At 40.9% G+C, this 24048-nt stretch overlaps 1 protein-coding gene across 12 annotated transcripts in view; it reads left to right on the forward strand.

Annotated features, from left to right (window-relative positions):
* Nucleotides 1-24048, forward strand: part of FRMD4B (FERM domain containing 4B) — a 425720-nt gene that overhangs the window by 378722 nt on the left and 22950 nt on the right. For all 12 annotated transcript variants that reach the window (XM_086680927.1, XM_086680929.1, XM_086680961.1 and 9 more), the window contains 7 exons: nucleotides 2193-2276; nucleotides 4410-4475; nucleotides 7230-7287; nucleotides 9871-9957; nucleotides 21350-21426; nucleotides 22704-22842; nucleotides 23543-23684. In XM_086680927.1, the coding sequence (XP_086537053.1) occupies nucleotides 2193-2276; nucleotides 4410-4475; nucleotides 7230-7287; nucleotides 9871-9957; nucleotides 21350-21426; nucleotides 22704-22842; nucleotides 23543-23684 (653 nt within the window). The remainder of the gene's footprint in view (nucleotides 1-2192; nucleotides 2277-4409; nucleotides 4476-7229; nucleotides 7288-9870; nucleotides 9958-21349; nucleotides 21427-22703; nucleotides 22843-23542; nucleotides 23685-24048) is intronic.

The following is a 24048-nucleotide window of genomic DNA, read 5'->3' on the forward strand; positions in this document are numbered from 1 at the left end:
CGGGAAGCTGGTGTGAAAATGCATAAATGATGGATCTTGAAAATAATTGGTTCCGTGTTTTCCTTTGTAACCAGGGGGTGAGGGTGAAGGGGAGCTATGCCTTGCCCAAGATGAGAATGTGCTCTCTGGAATGCCATTCCGAGGGTCTGTCAGGGAATCAGGTTATGGTCTTGTCATTTTTTGTGAATGTTTATTTATTTTTGAGAGAACAGGAGTGGGGGGGAGGGACAGAGGATCCAGAAGCGGACTCTGAGCTGTCAGCACAGAGCCCGATGCGGGGCTCACACTCATGAATCACGAGACTGTGACCCGAGCCGAAGTGGGATCCTCAGCCTTCTGAGCCACCCAGGCACCGCCTGATCTTGTCTTTTTTTTTTTTTTAATTTTTTTTTTTCCAATGTTTATTTATTTTTGGGACAGAGAGAGACAGAGCATGAACGGGGGAGGGGCAGAGAGAGAGGGAGATACAGAATTGGAAACAGTCTCCAGGCTCTGAGCCATCAGCCCAGAGCCCGACGCGGGGCTTGAACTCACGGACCGCGAGATCGTGACCTGGCTGAAGTCGGACGCTTAACCGACTGCGCCACCCAGGCGCCCCTGATCTTGTCTTTTAAAGCCAAGCAGACTGGGTTTGCCTTCTGGCTTCTCTACATAGTGGCTGTGAGACACTGAGTGAGGGGCTTACTTCTGGAAGCCTCTCCCTCTTACCTGTAAAGCATGGATAATAACAGTACCTACCACCTGGAAGGAGTCATGGTGAGACTTAGGTCAGGTATATAATGCCTAAAAAGTGTCTTGCATGGTGCCTGACTCTCCACAAACGATAGGCTCTGGGAAAGAGATGAAGCAGTGGACAGTTGAAGAGCTACCAATGGGCTGATGGATGGATGCCAGTTTGGTCAGGATTTTTTTTTTTTTTAATATTTTTTTAACGTTTATTTATTTTTGAGACAGAGAGAGACAGAGCATGAACGGGGGAGAGGCAGAGAGAGAGGGAGACACAGAATCGGAAGCAGGTTCCAGGCTCCGAGCTGTCAGCCCAGAGCCCGACGCGGGGCTTGAACTCACGGACCGCGAGATCGTGACCTGGCTGAAGTCGGATGCTTAACCGACTGCGCCACCCAGGCGCCCCTGGTCAGGATTTTTAATAGCTGTTCATGTACTTATCCCAGGCTCTGATAGACCCCAGAGAGTCATGTCTGTTTTTTCATAGACTACCCTTAAATACTTGGGGCAGTTTTTGAGAGGACCAGCTATGACTGCATCGTATTACCTGTTCTTCCTTCTGTTAAGTTCCATGAAGACCACACCCCTCTCTTTTTTATTTATTTATTTTTAAGTAAGCTGTATACACCCAACATGGGGCTCGAACTCGCAACCCCGAGATCAAGAGTTGCATGTTCTCTCGACTGAGCCAGCTGGGCGCCCCCCAAAATTGTCTCTTTTGACAACTAGAATGTTGCCCTTTTACAGTGAGATAATAGCTGACCTTACGGAGGTACATTTTTAGTTCACTTGATGCAATTTGAAGGATATCTGGGGTTTCATTAGACACACGTTTTCAAGTCCTCTTCTTTCAAGTGTTTTTCACAAATGGCCAACTTGGTCCATTTTATTTCAGAGCATGGTAAGGAAACAACAGACAAGTCATAGTAAAGTCTATACAAACCTTTTTATTGAATTGATACCTTTTATGAGAAAGTGATAATACTATATGAGTGGTTTTATGATAATCAGTTTTCCAGCATGGTGAATATTATGTGCCACTGAAGATCAATATGGGAGTGCTATAGGCACACAGAGAAGGTGTGTAATAAAATTTGAAGAATGCTGTGTGAAAATGGAATATGGGATATCCACAGTTATAATAATAATTAGGTAACAGAATAGCTATACATAGAAATATACAATAAAAGTAGCTGCAGGTTTATCAGGAGGGTAAGGAAAATGGGATTATGGCACCTGAATACCGTTATTTTAATTTTTGTGTGTGTCTTTTTAAAAACTTCAAAATGTCACATGGTTCGGCGGGTTGTCCTTTGGGGGAATTGAATCCGTAGCCTTATATGTGCTGACCACATTTTGCTACAGCCCGGTGTAGTGTCGTTACTTATCAGATTTCATCTGGTGACTAGCTTGGATGATAGTTTAGGTAACAGTGACTGACATTACTGCATTACTCTTCTTTTCAGTGATGAAAATGCCAGGAAAGACTTAAAGACATTACCAGCCTTTCCAACCAAAACCCTTCAGGAACATCCATCCCTGGCTTACTGGTAAGCCAAAGCAGGACAACAGGTGACCCCATTGTCATAGCCTCCATTGAGAACTGCGTGCTTTTCAGGAAACTAAAAGAGATATGAGTGCAGAAAGTATCAAATCACATGTGTCAGGGTGACCATAAGTAGACCTGATCCTTTCCGTGAAAGGGTCTTGTCAGAACTTACTGGGATCGTTGTACCACGATTGTAGTCATTAGTGAAGAGTGGCTGCATGCTTTCTCATTCGCACACGCAAAAAGTCTGTATAGAATATGCTTTTAAGGGAACTTAATGCTCAGTACGTGTGCAGTCACTGTGTGATGTGGCCTTAATCTGGCAGCGTGTAATATACGTGTCATAAAATACAAATTTCCTTGGATAGAGGTTTTCTCACTACCCAGAAATTACCTGAGTGAACAGAGGTTTCTCCCATGGCCAAAAATTGTTGTGTATTTTGAGTGATTCCGTTTGTTGGGATTATTTTAATTCCATTAAATGCATTAATTCATTAAATGCATTAATTATTTTAATGAAGCCATAGTACCCATTTTCCATTCAACATTTTTCCTGGTAGGATATGTTTTTCCCCCTTGAATTAGTTACAGCCCCTTTAAATATAGTTTCCTTGATTTAGGGCTTTGAATCTTGAAAATAGTTTTACTTTCCATAAAAAAAAATGGATTACAAAATAAATATTCAACATGAGGAGTGGTTTTTTTTTTAAGTTCATTTATTTTGAGTGGAGACGTGGGGAACCAGCAGAGAAAGAGAGAGAAAGAATCCCAAGCAGGCTCCACGCTGACAGCACAGAGCCCAACACAGGACTCAAACTCATGAACCATGAAATCATGACCTGAGCCAAAAATCAAGAGTCAGACGCTTAAGTGACTGAGCCACCCAGGCTCCCCCATGAATAGCTTTAATAATGGAAGTTGGACTGCAGGTTCCAAATAAAGAGTAAAAGTGTGTACTGAGGCTACATTCCTTCCTCAGTCTGGAATCTTCCAAACAAATCATTGTTAAGTGATAGTTTCTTAAGAAAAAAAAAAAAAAAGGCCTTTTACCACTGATTACTGGTTGTGTAGAGATAAAAACATTTATCTTTCTAGGTTATATTTGAGATATGATAGGTATCTGAAAGAAAAGGACAGTAGCTCAGTGACAGCAAAGGTGACAGACTTCAGGGGTGCCTGGGTGGCTCAGTCGGTTAAGCGTCCGACTTCGGGGCAGGTCATGATCTTGTGGTTCATGAGTTCAAGCCCCTCATCTGAGTCTGTGCTGAGAGATCAGAGCCTGGAGCCTGCTTCAGGTTTTGTGTCTCCCTCTCTCTCTGCCCCTGCCCCATTGATGGTCTGTCTCTCTCAAAAGTAAATAAAATAAACATTTAAAAAAAAATTGTTTTCTAAAGGTGACAGACTGCAGCCTAGTTCTGCCTTTCTCGCCAACAAGTTGTTTTTTTTTTTACTTTTTTTTTTTTTTTTTATTAAGTAATCTCTGCCTCCAATGTGAGGCTCAAACCCATGACCCCAAGATCAAGAGTGTCATGTTCTACTGACTAAGCCAGCCAGGTGCCCCTCCAGTCAACAAGTTTTATGCTGGGACAATAATGAAGGGTTTTCTCTGAAAACATTGTGTCCCCAGGTAGTGAGTGACAAGAGAGTGTTTTGGATTGCACAAGACTCAGAACAGTTTTAATCCTTTCTAAATCTTCATGGATAATTTTTAAAAATGTATTTAATACTTGCTGATCTCTTTTTTTAAGCCTTTTAATTTCCCTAGCAAGGCTCACTACTTAGGATTTAGTGACATTATTTTGTATTTGTTTTGTCCCATTCAATTATGGCAAAAAATACTAGTTTTTCATTTGATAAATTGAAATCCTGTTCTTTTCCAATAGATTAAGTTTTAAAACATATTAATATATTATATAGCATATAAAATTTAAATCAGAAATCATGATGAGGTAGTCCTGTCTGAGGTTCAGAAATCCATGTTCTACAAAAACAAAAGTCATCCAGCTTCTGTATCCCAAACAGGTTAGTGAAGGCATTTTCCTTGTTTCTCAATAAGCCACCTGAGAATCTTGAAAATGAGTCTGTATCTCATATAATCATACATTGTCATATTTCTCATTTGCTTGTTTCACAGTGAGGACAGGGTGATTGAGCATTATTTGAAAATCAAAGGTCTGACCCGGGGTCAAGCTGTGGTTCAGTAAGTATCTGTCTTTCCTTTTGTTTAGATATAATTTTAATGTCTCCTATTTGAAGAAATCATATGAAATGATTTCTATTATATATTTTGTTTGTATATAGTCCCCATCTGGTTAGAAATACCTTCATATGAATTATAAAATGCCTTGGGTCATTCCATAGTTGATGTCATCAATTCAGAGGCCTACCAGTGTCAGGTAGGTAGCAAAAATGAGACATGTAGGCCAGGTGTAGGGTAATAGGGAATGGTGGGGATTGAGGTGATCTGGAGAGCTATTACCCTGGGTAAAGGCAAGGTGATTCAGCTCTGGAAATCAGGCCTAATGTCAGACCTGATACTGTCTAAGAAGTACTGGAAATTCTGATTTTTAAATCCCAATTTAAACATTGCAAAGCAATTTTAAGAAAATTTTATTACAATCTGAGCCAAAGAAAACCTATCTGGAGGCCATGTGTGGTTGCCCGGCTTGTGACTCTATTTTGGGTGGAGCATACAGTGTTGGTGTTGGGTTGTCTATATCTTCATGCTACCAATAACGGACCATAGTGATATATTTCTGCATTTTATTCTATTTTTTTTTTAGTTTTTATTTTTAAGTAATCTCTATACCTAATGTGGGGCTTGAACTCACAACCCAGAGATCAAGAGTCACATGCTCTACCGACTAAGCCAGCCAGGTGCCCCTATTTCTGCATTTTAGACTTATAGAGTAACCATTCATTTATTAACAATAGTTCACAAGTTACGTTAAAGTTTTAAAATTATAAGAAACTAAATTTATAAATTTAAATTTTAAAAATTATAAAAATGAATATAGCATTATTGCTCTAGTAATTGTAGAATAACTTTTATGGCCATAGACATTCTTGTAAAAATCTGCGGGAATGTCGCTCCGAGCACGGAAGAACCAAAATAAGAATGTCGCTCTGAGCACGTAAGAACCAAAATAAGAACTTGGAGATTGCTATTCCTCTGGCCAGTGTGTAGATTTCCCTCACACCTCCACCACTGGCACTAATCTCCTTTTCATCACAAAACACCCTGTGATCTCCAAGGCAGAAATCAAAAATTAGCAGTCCTGAAATTGAACCCTTGACGTTTGAACTCATTGTTCCTGTTTTCTGGGAGGGACAAAAGAGGTGTAAAAATTTTCCCTGAAGGATTTTAGGTTAGGCTAATGAGCATGTTATGAAGTGCCCTTGCTTAAATGCAGAGTCCTTTTACTTCCCCTGATCATTATCGTTGTGGCTCCAAATACGAGACTAACTTGGTGGTTAAAGCTCTAGACCGTGGAATCCAACTCTCTGTTAGGATCTTGGCTGTGCAGTGTACTTGTTGAATGTTGTTGGCACATTTACCATTAACCTCTCTCTCTTTTCTTTAATGTTTGTTTGTTTTTGAGAGAGAGAGCACAAGCAGGGGAGAGGCAGAGGGAGTCAGAGGATCCTAAGCGGGCTCTCTGCTGACAGCAGAGGGCCCAATGCAGGGCTTGAACTCACAAACCGTGAAATAATGACCTGAGCTGAAATCAAATGCTTACCAACTGAGCCACCCAGGAGCCCCCATGTACCTAACCTCTTCTTACATTCATTTACATATAGGTCATTTACTTTTTAAAAGTATCGAAGTATTGATTACAAAACCCAGAGCAATTGATATTCAAAATAGCATTAAAAAGTCCACTTGAGGGGCGACTGGGTGGCTTATTCCGTTAAGTGGCTGACTTCAGCCATGATCATGATCATGATCTCGTGGTTGGTGAGTTGGTGCCCCGTGTTGGGCTCTGTGCTGAGCTCTGTGCTGACAGCTCACAGCCTGGAGCCTGTCAGATTCTGTGTCTCCCTCTGTTTCTGTCCCTCCCCCACTTGTACTCTGTCTCTCTAGCTCTCAAAAATAAATAAACATTTTTTAAAAAGTTAAAAAAAAAAAAGTCCACTTGTACTAAACAGGAACCTCAAGTCTTTGTGAACAGAGAGGAAGTCTTACACAATATAATTCACTCTATAAAACCTTAGAAGTACACAATAAATATTTGTTGAATTAAAAATAGTAAATAGTAGCATCATTAATTTTTATTTTGGGGAACACATTTTTTAAATACAACAAAATTGTATATACAGTATATAATAAAATTCACCCTTTTTAGGTACATATTTCTTATTAGAGTTTAGACCTAAGAGTAAAGCATATATTCCTGAGAGTTTAGTAGTCAGTAAATGGGATCAGTTTATTTTTTTAACTGTTTATGTACTTATGTATGTATGTACGTGTGTATGTAATCTCTATGCCCAACACGGGGCTCCAGCTCACAACCCCAAGATCAACCCCATGTGCTCTACCGACTAAGCCAGCCCGGTGCCCCAGAATTGTTTTATTTTTTACTTACTACAAGCATGACCCAGAAGCTGATTCTCATTGCTTTGCATCATTAAGTGCTTAGTTTAAAAAATACTTGCAATTTGGGTTTACGATACAGTACAGTATGTTCTAAGCCGTAGAAATCTTAATATGCAGAAATTAACATTTCCTGTAGCTTTTGGAAATTGACGTTTTGTTAGCAACTTCCTAACATTTGGGTAAGGTAAAATATATTACTCCCTAGAATGGCTTATTCTATTTCTACTGTAGTCAAGGACATTAGTCATGGTTGTAATGAGGAAAGTACATACAAATTGTGCTTCTGTACATCATTTTTCCCAAAAGGATCCTCTAATTTATGAAGAGATTATAATATATACTATTCATTTTTCATAGGTATATGAAAATAGTAGAAGCTCTACCAACCTATGGAGTCCATTATTACGCAGTAAAGGTAAATACTTTTACATGACAAAGCTTTCATAATACCCACGTGACTTTGGGAATTAGTGAATAGCACCAACTTCTAAAATCACATAAATTAATATGCATATTTGTGCAAATTATCTCTGTAAATTTCAGCATAAAAAACAAAATTAATTACTTATTTAAAAAATAATAAAATAAAATACGATTGATTTTTTTTTTTTTTTTTTTACAAAAGCCTGATTATGCCTTGTCATTGATAGCAAATTATAAAGCACGCTCTTTTTGCAAAATACTTGCTGTGTTCAGATGTTTCCCACAAATCCCTATTAATCCTAACATACTCAGATTATTCTCTTTTGGCACATCTATTCCTTTTATCTATTTTAGCTGCTATTTCTCTTCCCCAGTTGTTCACCTGCCTAATGCTACCAGATAATCTCTTTGTTTTTAATTAAAATTTTTTTATGTTTATGTGTTTTTGAGACAGAGAGAGACAGAGCATGATTGGGGGGAGGGGCAGAGAGAGAGACACACACACAGAATTTGAAGCAGGTTAAAGACTCTGAGCTGTCAGCACAGAGCCTAATGTGGGGCTCAAACCCTTGATCTGTGAGTTCATGACCTTAGCCAAAGTCGGACACTTAACTGACTGAGCCACCCAAGCACCCCTCTCTTCTTAAAATAAATTTTTTTAAATATTTATTTATTTTTGAGAGAGAGATAGAGACAGAGTGTGAGCTGGGGAGGGGCAGAGAGAGAGAGGGAGACACAAAATCTAAAATAGGCTCCAGACTCAGCTGTCAGCACAGAGCCCAATGGAGGGCTCAGACTCACAAACCGCGAGATCATGACCTGAGCTGAAGTCAGATGGTTAACCAGCTGAGCCCCCTAGGCGCTCCCCAGATATTCTCTTGATAGCCCCTTTATCTGGGAATCATAAACTTTCTTTTTCTTTTAAGATTTTATTTTATTATTATTTTTTTTAATTTTTTAACGTTTTATTTATTTTTGAGACAGAGAGAGACAGAGCATGAACGGGGGAGGGGCAGAGAGAGAGGGAGACACAGAATCGGAAGCAGGCTCCAGGCTCTGAGCCATCAGCCCAGAGCCCGACGCGGGGCTCGAACTCACGGACCGCGAGATCGTGACCTGAGCTGAAGTCGGACGCTCAACCGACTGAGCCACCCAGGCGCCCCAAGATTTTATTTTTAAGTAATCTTTACACCCAACGTGGGGCTCGGACTCACAACCCCAAGATCGAGAGTTACATGCTTCACCAACTGAGCCAGCTGGGTGTCCCAAGAATCATAAACTCTACATTGTCATTTCAATACTTCATAAAGTTCTCAAATTTTTGCAGGATTTGCAATACCAATTTTCAATTGGTATAGTTTGTATTTGTGTATTGTTTTCAGGTGTTTTCAAGCAGGGAGAGACTAAGAAATATTTTGAGATGGTAAGGGATAAAGCAGTGTTAAGGAGGGAATCTTGTTTGAAGGGAATAATTTTACCATTGATCAATCTTGAGTGACTTTTCCAGTTACAACAGTGTTTGCAATTCAGAATGGTAGGGGATTGAATAATAAATACTTGCATAATGAGGGCACCTTGCACCTTGTACTAAAAATAAGTACCAATTCAACTTTAATTTCTACAGATTATTTTTTTTTAAGTTTATTCATTTTGAGAGAGAGAGAGAGAGAGAGAGAGAGAGAGAGAGAGAGAGAGAGAGTGTGTGTGTGTGTGTGTGTGTGTGTGTGTGTGTGAGCAGGAGAGGGGCAGAGAGAGAATCCCAAACAGACTCCTCACTGTCAGTGAGTAGCCCAATGTGGGGCTCGAACTCATGGACCATGAGATCATGACCTGAGCCAAAATCAGGTTGGACACTCAACCGACTGAGCCACCCAAGCGCCTCTAATTTCTCCTGATTCTTAATTTGTTTGTATACAGGTATATGTTTAAGCCTAAATTTTTCTTTCCTTGTGTCAATGCGTCCTTTACTTTGGCAAAACCTAAAAGATTTTGGAAAAAAAAAAAAGATTTATGAAAAAAAAAATTCCTCCCCTCCCCATATGTACCTCAAAGTGATTATTCAAACATCCTGCCATTGAATCATACAGTTCTCCAAAAGAGCTTTTCAGTATTCCCATGCTCACTGTTAACTGGATTATAAACATCAGGTTTGGGACCTCTTTTCTCATCTTTATAATTCTTTGGAAACTTCCCTGACCTTTATAGTTGGTTTCTAATCAAGAGAGCAGAGAGCTTTTTTTTTTCTTTCTCTTTTTTCTTTCTTTTCTTTTTTAAATGGATAACTGGCTTTATACTCTGGATTAGTTTTTATATTTTATTTCTTCTCTCCAGCTGTTCAGTCAAGACAGTAATGTTTCATTCTTTTTGGTGGTATTGATAGTATTAATCTGTTTTAACTTAAAGATCTTATTTGAAGGCATTTTAAAAACAAGTTAGGTGTGTAAGTAATGTTTTGTTTACCAAGCCAGCTTTATTTTGACTAGCTGATACTTGGTAAATTATGAAATTGGTAGATCTTCACCTCTAGAAGATTGAACAATTAAGGGCTCGGTTCTCATCCTTTTCCATTTTCCAGGATAAACAAGGACTTCCTTGGTGGCTTGGAATCAGCTACAAAGGAATCGGCCAGTATGATCTGCAAGATAAAGTGAAACCTCGGAAAGTAAGTATGAATCATTTTAGACACTTAGGAGAACCTGAGCTGCTCTGGATTTGGCAACATTGCTTTAAGGGGCACCGAACAGTCTCAGACAAAGAACTTTGGTTAGTGAAGCTGTGGGTTCAGAGGAGGCTCAGGTTAAGTGAAAAATACTTTTTATAACTAATTTATGTACCTTTATACAGTGATTCTGATCTGATCATTTACTCTAAGGAAATAAAGTTATGTACTAAGATTTAAGGATGTTGATCACAGTTTCATTTATAAAGGCATACAATTAGATTACTCTCTTTTTAATGTGTATTATTTATTTTGAGAGAGAGCGTGAGCAGGGGAGAGGGGCAGAGAATCCCAAGCAGGCTCAGCACGTAGCCCCATGCAGGGCTCGATCCCCCAACTCTGAGATCCTGACCCAAGCTGAAATCAAGAGTCAGACGCTTAACCTACTGAGCCACTCAGGCACCCCTAGATTTCTATTTTAAGGCCATTTGAACATGATGATGGCATTTTGTTTTCTAAATTTTATATATCGATCTGTTATATAGATACGATATATTTATTTATACACATAATTATATGTAATGTTAGTATAAGTTTATATGTAAATTATGTAGGTATGTACATACACATAACATACATATGCTTATTTGCACTGGATGGATAAACAGATGGATGAATTGTGAAGAGAGAAGCCAGATTCTTTGGTGCTGGTTCCCTCTCCGTAATACAGTTACAACTAATCTTTTTACTACCGCTGCTATTTTCACTTATCTTTGTTTCACAGTTTTCTACGCTAAACCTGCCTGCTATTTGTAAGGAAAATTATGTCACATGCTGTATATGGAAGGGAACTCTATCAGGTTTGGGCTTCCCAGAGCTAATAAATTGCATTATTTTCGTTTTGGACTTTGGCTATGTAGCTCTCCTGATCCGAGCACAGACGTACCATACTTTTTTGCCCACGTGAGAATGGATGAGTCCATATAGATCGCCACCCGCCTGCCCTGGCCCCCTGTGTATTATAATGACATAAAGGCTTACTCATACAGCTCTGGCTGCTTTTGCTGCCCTCCCTATGCTCTCCTGCCATCACTGGCAGTCACTGCAGTGGAACAATGGCCTATAATAGCAGCCCATGTGTTATCACACTCCGACATCGCAGCCTTAAATAACTCCTACCGTTCCATCTGTCTCATGCTTTAATGTCTATTAGAAAAACAGCCATATTGTTCCTAAAGCGACCCTTGTAATCATACCACGGTGTTCTTCATTCTCTGTGCGTTTTCAGCTTCTATCAATGTGCACCATCTTTCTTTAAGAAAATAAGAAAGCTCCTCTTTTCTCCCCACTTTGTGGTTGTGAATCTCACACAAACAACACAAAAGGGTGGCCAAGGGGAGCAGACTATTGGGCATTGAGGCTCTTTATCAGAAATCATCGCTAAAAATAATAACACATCATCTCACAGCCGATATCCATCTGTGTGAGGGACAGTAAGAGAGCATGTATGCAGTCATATAATTACAATTGTGTCTCTGTGAGCCCTGTGACCAAGATCAATTGAAGTAAGATATACGCAGTTTCCAGGAGGGATATGAATAATGTTGTTCCTAGTTGAAAATTTGCCTTGAAGACCAAATCTGTAATAAATAAATGTTAGAAATGACAGGCATACCCTTTTGTTCAAAATCATTTCTATTTATAGTTAGTTATTTTAACTGTTTACCAAAAGCTATACCTATCCATTGTGAAAACAAATGAAAAAAAGCAAACCACGGAAACATGTGAACTAGGGTAGTCCCCATTCCTTTCCCATGATAACCGCTGTCAAGAGAAGGATACTGGCTCAGTGAGACTTTTCGGTGTATATCCTAAGCTTTCCAGAAAGAGAAAGCTTTCTATGCACACTATTTCATACTATGTCTTACTTCTTCAGGTCGCTTTATAAACACATCTCTTTTCATTCTTTTTAAAGCTGCCTAGCATCCATTATGTGAAAGACAGTATTCATTTAACTGATTCTCTTTTGATGGACATTATGATTGGTAACTGTGGGAGTCCATGGCTGGTGGGGGGGGTTGGGGGGGGGGGACAGAGAGGGAGAATAATGAATCCCAGCCAAGGCATGTACCTAACCCTTAGTTGATCTATTTAATAAAACTAAATTATTGCTTATCATGTTTCCTTAAGGTAGACCTCAACCTATATTAACATTTTTTTTTTGGTAATTTATTTCTCCTCTGAATTTTGCTTTAAGAAATAACATGTAGGAGTCTCACTGGTTTTGCTGAATCCTGCGTGTAATATATTACTTAAATTGACTCACAAGTCATTTCTTTGCTAACGTTTCTTCATGAAATTGAGAAGCCCACGGAATGTAAATGCATTGACTAAAAACAACCAGGCTTTCTCCCAAAATAATGGTGAATCAGAGTCTGCACAGTAAATACTGCAGCTAATTTCCTCTCAGTTGCTCATGACTCACATCCCTTTCTTTACATTCACAGTTTCATAGAAATCGGTAAATATTGTTTGACACTGATCACAATCAGGCTTGCTTGTTCATTCCAGAGTTTAGACAAGGATCAGAAGACATTTGCTTTTTTCAATTTGCAGGGCTTTCCTATTTCATTTTCAAGACGTGCCATTCAATTCAAAAAGGACCATTAACAGGGCATCTTGTGCTGTCACTGCCTCATCCTCTCTTTTCTGGTCATTTTTGCAGGTGTCCACTCCATACCACTGTTTACTTTCTCCTCCTTCCGTTAAAATCCAGTGATGGATTTTTGCTTCCATATGTTTATTTTTCCATGTCCAAGCAACTTATGGGTTTAATTGGAGGGAGGATGTTCCATATGTCACTGCCCTGGCCCAGTTGGTACAAATGAAAGAATCCGTGATTTCAAGGGTCATGAGCATTGATTTATAAGAAGAAGGATCATGCTTCAGCTGTTTGCATGACCTGTACATTCAGCAAGTTACCTGTAGCCGAGCAGGAATGAAGGTCAGATGGGCAGATTCTGAAACAGGCTGGAATGGGGGACCCTAGAGATCCTTAGCCTCTTGAGCCCTTTGTTACGCATGCCCGCTGGCTTGTAATTATGTAGCTTAATGGGGCGCCTGTTAAGCTACCAATTTCCACTCCGGTCACAATCTCGCAGTTCATGGGTTCCAGCGCCCCATCGGGCTCTGTGCTGACAGCTGAGATCCTGGAGCCTGCTTCCGATTCTGTGTCTCCCTCTCTCTCTGCCCCTTCCCCGCTCATGCTCTGTCTCTGTCTCTCAAAAATCAATAAATGTTAAAAAAAATTATAATTATGTAGCTTAAGCACAGGCCAGGAGGGAGAATGTTTGCCAATAATAAGAGACTAACTGATGCCGAAGGCTATTTTGAAAAAAGGTTGGTCCAAGACCCACAAGCTGAAGCTTTCTGTCTTTTGCACATAATGTGTATTAGTGATAGCCTATGAATGTTAAGGACAATGTTTGTTGTATCTCCCAGTGGTATTCTTCGTGTATTTTGTCTGTAAGCCTTTCTCTAGTGAAAGGGCAGCGTTGTTTTCAGTCTGTGTAGTATAAAGATGCAGATCAAGAGGTTGGGAAGCAACCCAAAGCCTGTCTTTGATGTTCCATTCGCTGCGTAACCTTGGCCATGTTGTTTAATCTCTCTTTAACCTCAGTTTCTTCATCTGCAAGATGGTAATGCCACCAACTGCATAGGGTGTTTGTCAGAATTACAAGAGATTATGTTCAGCACTGTGCCTGATACGCATTCATCACTCCATAACTGGTTGTTGTTCATTGGTAGTGACAGAGAAAGACAATTTTTAAAGGTATGAGATCCTGCAACCCATATAACTCTATATGTTAACTAACTAGAATTTAAATAAAAACTTGAAAAAAAAAAAGGTATGAGAAATATTCTTGGATCACTGTTGGTTAGAGAAGGACCCAGCATTGCTACAAACTCATAGTCCTAGTGTTCCTCTAAGAGTCCACACGCAGATGTTCTATTTTCAGAGATTCTTAAGCACTCTGCATGAATTTATTAACCACAGTGCCCTAGGGCGTGATGCAAATTAAGAGAAATTTAAGATTCTGAGTTACAAACCACAAAAATTCAGAGTATTAAAAATTCAGTTCATAAGCAGTTTTTTTTTCTTTTAATCCTCCCTTTATGCATGAAATGTGTCATTGCAAACTCTTATGGAATGTGAAAATGTACCAGAACTCAACTTAATTTCAGATCGTAGGACCTTTGAACTTAAAAATTGTGAAGCTTTACAATAAAAAAAAAAAAAAATGCAGACTGTGTTCCTACTAGGTTTTTATTGTTTGCTCAGTATTTCCCAGAGAAATATAATTTCCTCACAAAGAAGTAGAGTGGCTCAGTGGCTAAGTGAAGCCTTGATATATGTCATGACTGATTTGTACCCCTCCAGCAAGTTCTTTGACCTGAAAAAACCACAACCTGTCAGAGATGGGAGAAATAAAAAAGGCATGCCAGGCAAGGTGTCATAGGCAGACCTTAGTGGGGTAAAATGCCTTTCACGATTTGTATCTTTGTGCATTATAACTGCTAACAAAGTCTTCTGATGTGCATCATTACCCCAGGGCATTTTGGGGTGGGGAAAAGGTTCCTAGCCTTCAGTTAACTGATTTCTTTTTTCAACTATTGGAATTCCCAAATGCCTAGAGCCAGATGTATTAAGTAACAAGCACAAAAGTCTTCCTGTTTCCTGGTCATAAAACTACAGGGTTCATTTCATTTAAACCCAGTGACTTGCTTACTTTTCTAAGCACAGCCATCTCAATCATTTCTCCCCGCTCCTCGTTTTTCCACTATTGCCACGTGGCCAGGGAGCTCAATCGGGAAGCTCCTTCTGACGCTGCTTAAATTTTAGATGAGGTTAACTGCGGGAGAAAAAGGAAAATGTGCTGCCCGGTCACACTTTATACTTCAATACCAAATAAAGCATGGTGTGGAAAAAAAAAGAATGCAATTACAGAATGTCAACTGGCGACCGGTCCATCCTGTTTGTAAAGTGTATAATTACCTCCGGCCACACCAATAATCAATCTGATTGTTAAAACCTTCTGCAGAGTCACCGGGAGGAGAACTCAAAGCCTACAGCATGGGTTTCAAATAAGAACCAGTTGGCTGGTTCTGGAGCTGTGTCTCAGCCTTTCTGTGTCTTTCTTTTCTCAGCTATCAAATTCTAGTAAGTCTGTCTGCTCCCTCCGCTTCAAAGATCATTGGAAGGACCCAGTGGGTTAGTGAGTTCCTTTACCAAGTAGATAATTTTTCCCTCACACCACATTCTGGTTTATAGAAGGGTTACTGAATACCACAGGTGTTTTTCTTCCCCTCCTGTAAGCTCATCACAGTTAGGATTTTAAGCGGTTCTTCTAAGACAAGGAACTCTCAGAGAATTGGTTCAGCATTGGGCAGTCTCCATTTCCATTTTACAACTGGAAGCAGGTGGAAAGAATTCAAGGCAAGCAGCCTGATTAGTCATAAAGTCTAATTGCAAGGGAGGCTGGGAAGGGTAGTCTTTAGGTGGGTGGCCATGGGCAAAGCCATAAGTCAAGGTGTTCTTTTACTAAAAGGAAGGAGGAAAAAAAGATCCTGAGAGTGATAAGTAGTTTCTGTCACACGGTGTTTGTTTTCTCTGAAGTCTTTTCGGGGGATGGTTTGTGAGAAACTAATCAGTGAGCAAAGAAATAAAACATGGTGATAGATTTTTGAATGGTGGAAACAAATGAGATGGAGGGTCGGTAGCGGGATGGGTGGAGGACACTTAGTGGGGTCAGGGATGGCCTCTAAAGAAGGTGACATTTCAGCTAGGTCCTGAAGGGGGTGAAGGAGTCAGGCTATGAAGAATGGGATGGCATGTTCTGGTCAGAGAACAGTGTGTGCTGATGGGAAGGAGGTAGGGACACTATAAAACTGAGAGCTTCAAGGCTTAGAGTTTTCTCTGTAAAAACAGAAGATGATGTGTGAAGAAGAGGAAGTGGCTGGCGGACCAGCAAAACCATTAGATTTCATTACTTAATCTATTAGTTTGTATTTCTAGGCATTTACCAAGTGGCTGAGTTGTTGGTGCATGTAGAGAAATGAAACATAGCTCTTTAATAGAATTGACTCGTCCAAATGCCGAGAAAACAAATTAGTACATAAAGCATGGAGAAAAACAAAGTTCTCTGAAAGGGGATAAACAGGAAAGGCTTCTTTGATTTGTACTTGTGACTAAACATTGGTTTGGTTTCAATTTGTTCATCCTTACGGAACAAATTTCTAATGAGAGAGTGCAGTGTACCCAGTTTTACATTTTAACAACAACAACAGCAAAAAGAAATAAGCCCATGCTGTTTAGAAGGACCTTGAGCTAGTACTTTATATTCTTTATTCCTTTTAAGGAAAAAGCCAAGTCCCTGTCATTAAGGACACGATGGTCCATCTGGAAAGAGAATTATATTCAAAGTTGGGGATTTTACTGAAGTATTTAATACAGTTTACAACTGTATGCCAGGTGTGAACCTCCAAAAGAGCCATGCAGGTGCCCGTGAACAGCAGGTCAGCCCTGGTTGTATCATACACGTGCCGTGAGCACTCTATTGCATGTATTAACAGGAAGTCATTAGGTCAGTCCTGGGAGGTTAGACATTCAGCTGCAAAGGAAATCTGGGGAGATGACATCCTCTTGGATGGTCAGAGTTTTATATTATGCATTTCCTGATGCCCAGAACTTCCTCATCTGAACTTTTCTAAAATACTCAGAATGTTGTACTCTTTGCATTTAAGATGTGATGTTTTATGTATGGAAGGTTATGATATCACATCTCAAAAGGTAATTTTTGTTGCCTGAGTGTGTCCCATTTGGGTGTGTTGCATAGTTTTTGTTCAGCACATGTGACACGGTTAGCATGGCCTCTTCTAGTCTGATCCGTTGTTTCCAGTCCTTCTGGTGGGTAACATTTCCATTTAGAAAATCTGAACAACCATTTGTCTCTAAAGGGATTACCTAACGGAGAAAAACAGAACCCCGATGTTCATTATCTCGGAGGAACATTTCATCTTCTTGAACACACTCTACCTGCCAAGTCATAGGCATATCACCAAAAATTCTCCTCTGGGTCAGACTTTCTCAGTTTTTGCACTGTTAACATTTTGGGCCAGATCATTTTGTCCTGAGCAGGGTACAATATTCAGCAGAATCCCCGGCTTCTATCACGAGATGCTAGTAGCACCTACCCCTGCCGTGCGATAACCAGAAATGTCTCCAGATATCACCAAGTGGTCTTTGTGTTGTGGATGAGAGTAGGGAGTGATGTAAACCGTTGTTGGCTTGAGAACCACTAGTCCAGTAAAATGTGAGGGCCCTAGAGTCCTTTCCTGCAAATGGCTGTTGTAATTGCTGGGTTCCCCCCACCCCACTCCATGAGGTAGATCTGAGAATTACTCCATATTTTTATAAACTCCATCAAGTCGTCTTCCCAGATGAGAGAGTCATGATGATGTGCTCTGATTGGGCACTGTGGTTTTTGAGGCTGGTTGTGCCATATCTGCTCCCATTTAGCTTTGTGACCTTGGCCAATTTATGTAAACCTCTCTGAGCATCAGTTTTCTGTCTTGAAAAATGGGGCTAAAAGTAGTAATTCCCCATACGGTTGTTGGGCAGACTCACTCTGGGTCACAAAAGCACTTGATGGATGGAAGGGTGGCCGGATAAAAGGTGGTCATTTGGCTTTCTTCTTTCTTTTTTTTTTTCCGTTTGATTTACTTTAGAGAGAGAAAGGATGGGGGAGAGAGGAAGGGGAAGGGAGAGAGAGGATCTTAAGCAGGCTCCATGCTTAGCGCAGAGCCTGACACGGAGTTTGATTCCACAATCCTGGGATCATGACCTGAGCTGAAACCAAGAGTCGGACACTCAACCAGCTGAACCACCCAGGTGCCCCAATGGTCAGTTTGCCTTTCTAAAAGCCCATGATGCTGCAAAATTCTGTTTTTTGTGGGACTCCAGAAGGCAAAACATATCCACTAGCTTGATCGTGGGTACTCAGAGTATATTCATCAAGTATAACTTTTTTAAAATGAAAAAAGAATATATCACTAATACAGTGATTTGGTTTTGCTTCATGTTACAGCAAGGGATCGCCCGATGTGAGTCATTGTTTGACGTACAGTCATACACTACAGCTGTGACTATCCCAAATTTAGTCATTTCCAGGTGAACCTGCAGTTAAATGATTAACCTATATTATAAGTGCTATTAAAAAAAAACCCTCTGACCATGTCTTTCCTATTCTTTCTTGGTGGTATTCCTTTGGGTGACATCTAATTTTGATTTGGTAAGATTCAGAAAGGTAGTTTGTTCCTTTCTGTCCAAAGCTTTCCTGGAGTCTTTTATTACCCCGGGAGCTCCCCCTCGCCTGTGGCAGGTGCATACTCCTCAGCATTTTTGCACTTGCCAAGGCACGTTCCTTTTCTGGGTACCCCAGACAGGAGGGAGCTTGCTGCCGTGCGTCTTTCTGTGGGCGTGCCCCTGACCCGCCCCTCCCTCCTCCTCTGTGACCTCCGTGGTACAGGAGCAGTGAACAGATTTCCTACCTAGAGGGTGTATCAGGAAACCACCGATGAAATCAACAGAAATAACAGCAGTTTTGACAGAGGTTGAAACTCACAGAATTGGAACCTGAGTGACACAAATGTGTCAACAGAAAAACTTGATTGTTGCTCATCAGTGGAAAGACAGATGGGGATCCACACGGCTGTTTCTACGTCTCTTTCTGCTGTTAAATGGCTGTCCTCCACCTTCACAAAGACATGATAAAATTAGGGAATCGGGCTGAGAGTCCTTCATAGCAGTTGTAACTTGCTTTGTCACTCTGAATGTTTACTCTAAACCAGGCCCTGGGCTAAGTGCTTCATGAACATCTACTCACCCAATCCTTCCAACAGCCCCCTGAAGCAGGCGTTGCTCCCATTTTACAGATGAGAAAACAGACACAGTAAAGTTAAGCAATTTACCACCATCCCCCCTCCAAATAAGTGATGGAACCGGAATGCAACCCGTCCGTACACTCTACCATCCTCACCCTAGTGGCCATCACGAATTAAGTCTGCGTCATTCCAGCTCACCTATGCTGTTACAGGCACATGTATGGAATCACATTTTCCGTGAACGTTTTAAGACTTCAGGTGGGGAAATGGCTTTGCCTTTTAGACTTGAAGATTCAGGCTCGGTCCCATAACTTCTTTTGCAAACCCAGTTGCCATTTAATTATTTCAAATTCTTTAAATAAACCGAAGCCCTTCACCTTTTATGGACGGTTTTTGCTTGCAGGCGGCACGTTTGCTCTCAGTGCAGGGACATGCCGAATGAAGGCAAAAGCGCTAGTGTTTCACATTTGTAAGTGATAAGAGGGGGGAGGTGGTGGCTTTCAGAGATCATGTTTCAAGTCCAGCCCTGGTTTTTTTTTATGTGTGTGGGAATGGACGCAAAGAAAAACACAGCTGAGCTGCATTGTGGCTCTTCCTGTAGAACCTGTTCATGCCCAGGGTGAGTAAACCCTGGTAGAAATGTCTCCCTCAGACAGCCTCCAGTGAAATCCAGTGCCTGGATTCAAAGCAACTTACTTCCCAGCAAGTAGCATCTGGATACGCACTACACCCCCTTTAAAAACGTGTGTCTCTCTTCTGGGAAGATCTGCCAGGGAAAACTTTGCTCTGTATCTCGCTGATCAGAGGAAGGACTAGAAGTGGGGAGGTGTCACTGGGTAGGCTTGCTGATGTCAGCCGTGGGAGGCTCTGTTTGTGAAATTGAGTTACACCTAGGTGTCTTATGAAACTCCGTTCACAACTCACCGGAGCTGCTGTCTGGGAGAGGGGAGGTAGAGCCTTGGGGCTTTCCCTCAGATTTCTGTCCCATTTTTGGAATCTCTGGATTAAAAGAAATGAAAGCATCTTGCCTATGGACATTTTAGGAAAGTGGTATGTAGCCTTAAACTTTCACTAATAACTCTCTCAGCCTCAGTGATTGTAGTTACGCTGTCTGTATGTCGGGCAAGAAAGGGCTGTGTTTTTAGTGCGTGCTGATTTATGTCACTGTGTTTGGGATTGGGGGTTCCAGTTTGCATGCTTTTGTATCCTAGTTACCTGTGCGTAGGGACTTGAGGTTCACACATTCATGAAAAGTCTTGGCTCAAATGGTGGTGCTGAGGGTGTGTTGCAGAGAACTTATTATTATTATTATTTAGAAAATTGAAATGCTCCTCTGAGATTCTTTGAACATAATTTCAAACTCCAGCCAAAGTGTAATAATCATCAATGGTGAGACAAACTCAACGATGACGTCCGAGTGGAGACGAAAAGCTGAGGCTCGGGCTAGTACAAGAGGGTTGGGAATGATCCCAGAAAATACAGCAGGGCGTTCAATCTCGTTTGAGACATTATTGGGTTTTCAGTCATTTGCACATTGCTAGTTAATTCTGTTTCTCCCAACCAATTGGCAAATGATACTGAGCGCAGCATTAGCGTGTCGGCAGTGGGAATATACAAGTGGGTTCTATTTACAAAAACTGGAGGCTCCAGTTCAGAAACCAAGAGGGCAATCCCGCATTTACCCCCACCCGACCTTTGTTCCAGTTCCTGGAGCTAAGTTTCCGTCACATTTAGGGGAACTCTTGCAGGCGGGAAACTGTATCACAGAGAATCACCCCTGCTTGGGGTTCCGTTTTACTTTCACTTTGCCTCCTTTTGAAATTTAATCTGTGGTTCTACTAAAACACCCCTTTGAATATCTTTCCACTTAAATATGAAGTCAGCATCTTTGATCAGAAGGCATGTGCTTACTGGAATGTGTGAGGATTTCCTTACTAATTCTCTTTATTTAGTTGAGTCAGGGGGAAAAAATAGTATGCATGTTCCCTATACTTGCCTGGTTTTATACTTCAAGGAAGATTTATTAGTGAGCTGCAGATTAGTCAGAGAAAGGAATAAAATGGTTTCAGGTTATTGATTTGTAAAAAGACTGTGTCACGTATTCGTGCTTTGTCTTAGTGTACCTTATTGATTATTTGGTGATTAAGATGGGTTTTAGGGGCGCCTGGGTGGCTCATTCAGTTAAGCATCCGACTTCAGCTCAGGTCATCATCTCACAGTTTGTGGGGTCCAGCCCCGCATCGGGCTCTCTGACAGCTCAGAGCCTGGAGCCTGCTTGGGATTCTGGGTCTCCCACTCTATCTGCCCCTCCCCGACTCACACTCTGTCTCTTTCTCTCTCAAAAATAAATAAACATTAAAAATTTAAAAAAAAAACCAGATGGTCCTAGCTTTGGTAAAAATTAGTGTTCATTAAAGCTCTATGTTTTTGGTTTTTTTTCTTAATTGCTTAGTTATTCCAATGGAAACAGCTCGAGAACTTGTATTTCCGTGAGAAAAAATTTGCCGTTGAAGTTCACGATCCACGGAGGTGAGGATGACAGCCTTTTCTTTGTTTGGTCCTGGTGACTATCTGAATAACACTACTGGGAACATTCATGTGCAGTTTTTTGCGTGTGGATGTATGTTTTCATTTCTCCTGGATATACTGGGAGGGGAATTGCTGGGTCAAATGGTAATTCTTTCTTTAACCTTTTAAGAAACTGCCACACTGTTTTCTAAAGCGGCTACACCATTTTGCATTCCTACCAGCAATACGTATGGTTCCATTTTCTCCACATCTTCCCTGACACTTGTTATTTTTTGGTTGCTTTTTTAATAGCCATCCTGGTGATATATAGCGATAGCCCTTCTGGTTTGGATTTGCATTTCCCTCAATTCAAAATGGTGGCTGAGCATCTTTTCATGTACTTCTTGGCCGCTGGTGTGTCTTCACTAGAGAAATCCCTTGTTCGTATCCCTTGCTCACTTTTTAACTGGGTCTTCCTGGGCACTTTAAAACAACGGTTGCCAGGTTATCAACATGGATTGAAGTCAGGATTGGAGGCGCTCCAAGCTCCTCAGAGGAATTCATTTTCAGTCCTCAGTGTTTGCCTTTCAGACATGTTGGTGGATGCTCGGAGGTTAGAGGGATGGGGGGAAACAGCTGTGACAAAAAGATGACCCCAAGAGACAAGTCAGATTCCTGCACAGAACACTGTATCCTTGTCCCTTCTTCCCCGCAGCATCTGCCTGCCCTCCCCCACCTTCCTTCTCCTTTCACTCTCTCCTCCTCTCACCCTTTCTCCTCTTTTTATCTGGTGCATAAGCCCCACGCTGGACCAGTTTCAGACTTGCGTATCTTCAGACAACATTATCATGTTCATCCTCTGATAATGTCATAGCTGGACAAGTCAACCTAGATCTGAGCTGTTCTTTTACCTTGAGGAAGGTGCTGACCCTCCCCTCTTGGCGGTTTTGTCTTTGAAGTATTACCACATTTATTCCCAGACTCTTCTGATGGCCTCACATCCTGTGGTTTGTAACCAAACATTTCTGGTACAGCCTCTAATTTGCCTAGTTCTTATCTGCTTTTGAGTATGTGTGTATGCATTTTTGAACATGCTAGTTTTCTAAAAAAAGAGACTATCCAGGTGCAACTGGTTTTGTCATAAAAGGAGAAAATCAGAAGCGTGGCCCCTGTTGGCATCAGTAGAGCAGCAGAAAAACAATTAGGTAGATGCTTCATGATAACATGACTCACTGGTTACATTTTGTGTTGTGCTGGGCCAGAGGTGAATAATTCAAATGCTTTCCTTCATCTTTCAGGATTTCTGTGTCAAGAAGAACCTTTGGGCAAAGTGGCCTCTTTGTGCAAACGTGGTATGCAAACCCTTCTCTCATCAAGTCCATCTGGGTAATGGCAATTAGTCAGCATCAGTTTTATTTGGACCGGAAGCAAAGCAAAGTAAGTAACAGGAGTGCTTCTTATGGGAGCCGACTTCCCTCCCTCGTTTGCTTTCTGTTCGGAAGATAAGCTTTCTCAGAAAAGATGCGAGCACGTGGGTTTTTGGTCTTTGAGTTCTAATAAACTTTTTGACCACCTGTTTTAATTTTTCTTACATTTAAAAGACGGGCGGGGCGCTGGGTGGCTCAGTCGGTTAAGCATCCGACCTCACTCAGCTCAGGTCATGATCTCGCAACTTGTGAGTTCGAGCCCCGCTTCGGGCTCTGTGCTGACAGCTAGGAGCCTGGAGCCTGCTTCGGATTCTGTGTCTCCTTCTCTCTCTGCCCCTCCCCTGCTTGTACTCTGTCTCTCTCTGTCTATCAAAAAAAAAAAAAAAAAAAAATTAAAAGACGGGCAATATATACCTGATTTAAAAGTTCTAAGACTCGCCAACTTTTTGGCATGTGGGCACGTGTCCACAGGTGATGTGTTCAGGTTAATGGTTGAACTATACCGTGAGAGGGATTCATGCATAGTTATTTGAACATTTGAGCTGTAAGCTTAAGTCTCCTATGTTTTTCTTCTGAAGTGTCACGTTAGCATATAAAAATTCTGAGTTGTCCTTCGTGTGACATACTTATCCCATAGCAACTTAATCATTGTATCAGTTTGAAATAGGTTCAGTTGAGTGAATTCTGTTTCAATGTTGTATACCTCTTAGGCAAAAATTCCTTCAGCCAGGAGTTTGGATGATATCGCGATGGATTTGACAGAGACAGGAACACCAAGGGTCTCCAAAATGGTGACACTGGAGGCAAAAAGTCAGTTCATCATGGCGAGTAATGGCAGCTTAATATCTTCAGGTAATGTTTTGGGAAAGTATGAACAATCTTTATTTTGCTGTTTTGTAAGGGTCAGCAGCCACTTTTAAATGCATTTTAGACCCATTATTTGGGGAATAAATAAGCATATCAAAACCTGCAGCATTGCAGCATAAACCAATTTTTTTTAAGTATAAGGAAAGTTAAATTATAAAAAGCTTGTATAAATAACACTAGATACAACGATACTGAGTGCTCAGGGTAATTTGAAAGGACATTTTCTCCCCATACGTTCTATCAGCTTCTTCTCCCAATAATTAGTTTCTGTTCAGACACTCGGCTAATTCTCTACTTAATATATAGCCAAACGTGACTACAAGCTTCAAACTTCACCCCAGTCCCACCC

The sequence above is a fragment of the Puma concolor genome, chromosome A2 (assembly GCF_028749965.1).
Source record: "Puma concolor isolate L17-30 chromosome A2, mPumCon1.1.hap2, whole genome shotgun sequence".
Taxonomy (NCBI): Eukaryota; Metazoa; Chordata; class Mammalia; order Carnivora; family Felidae; genus Puma; species Puma concolor.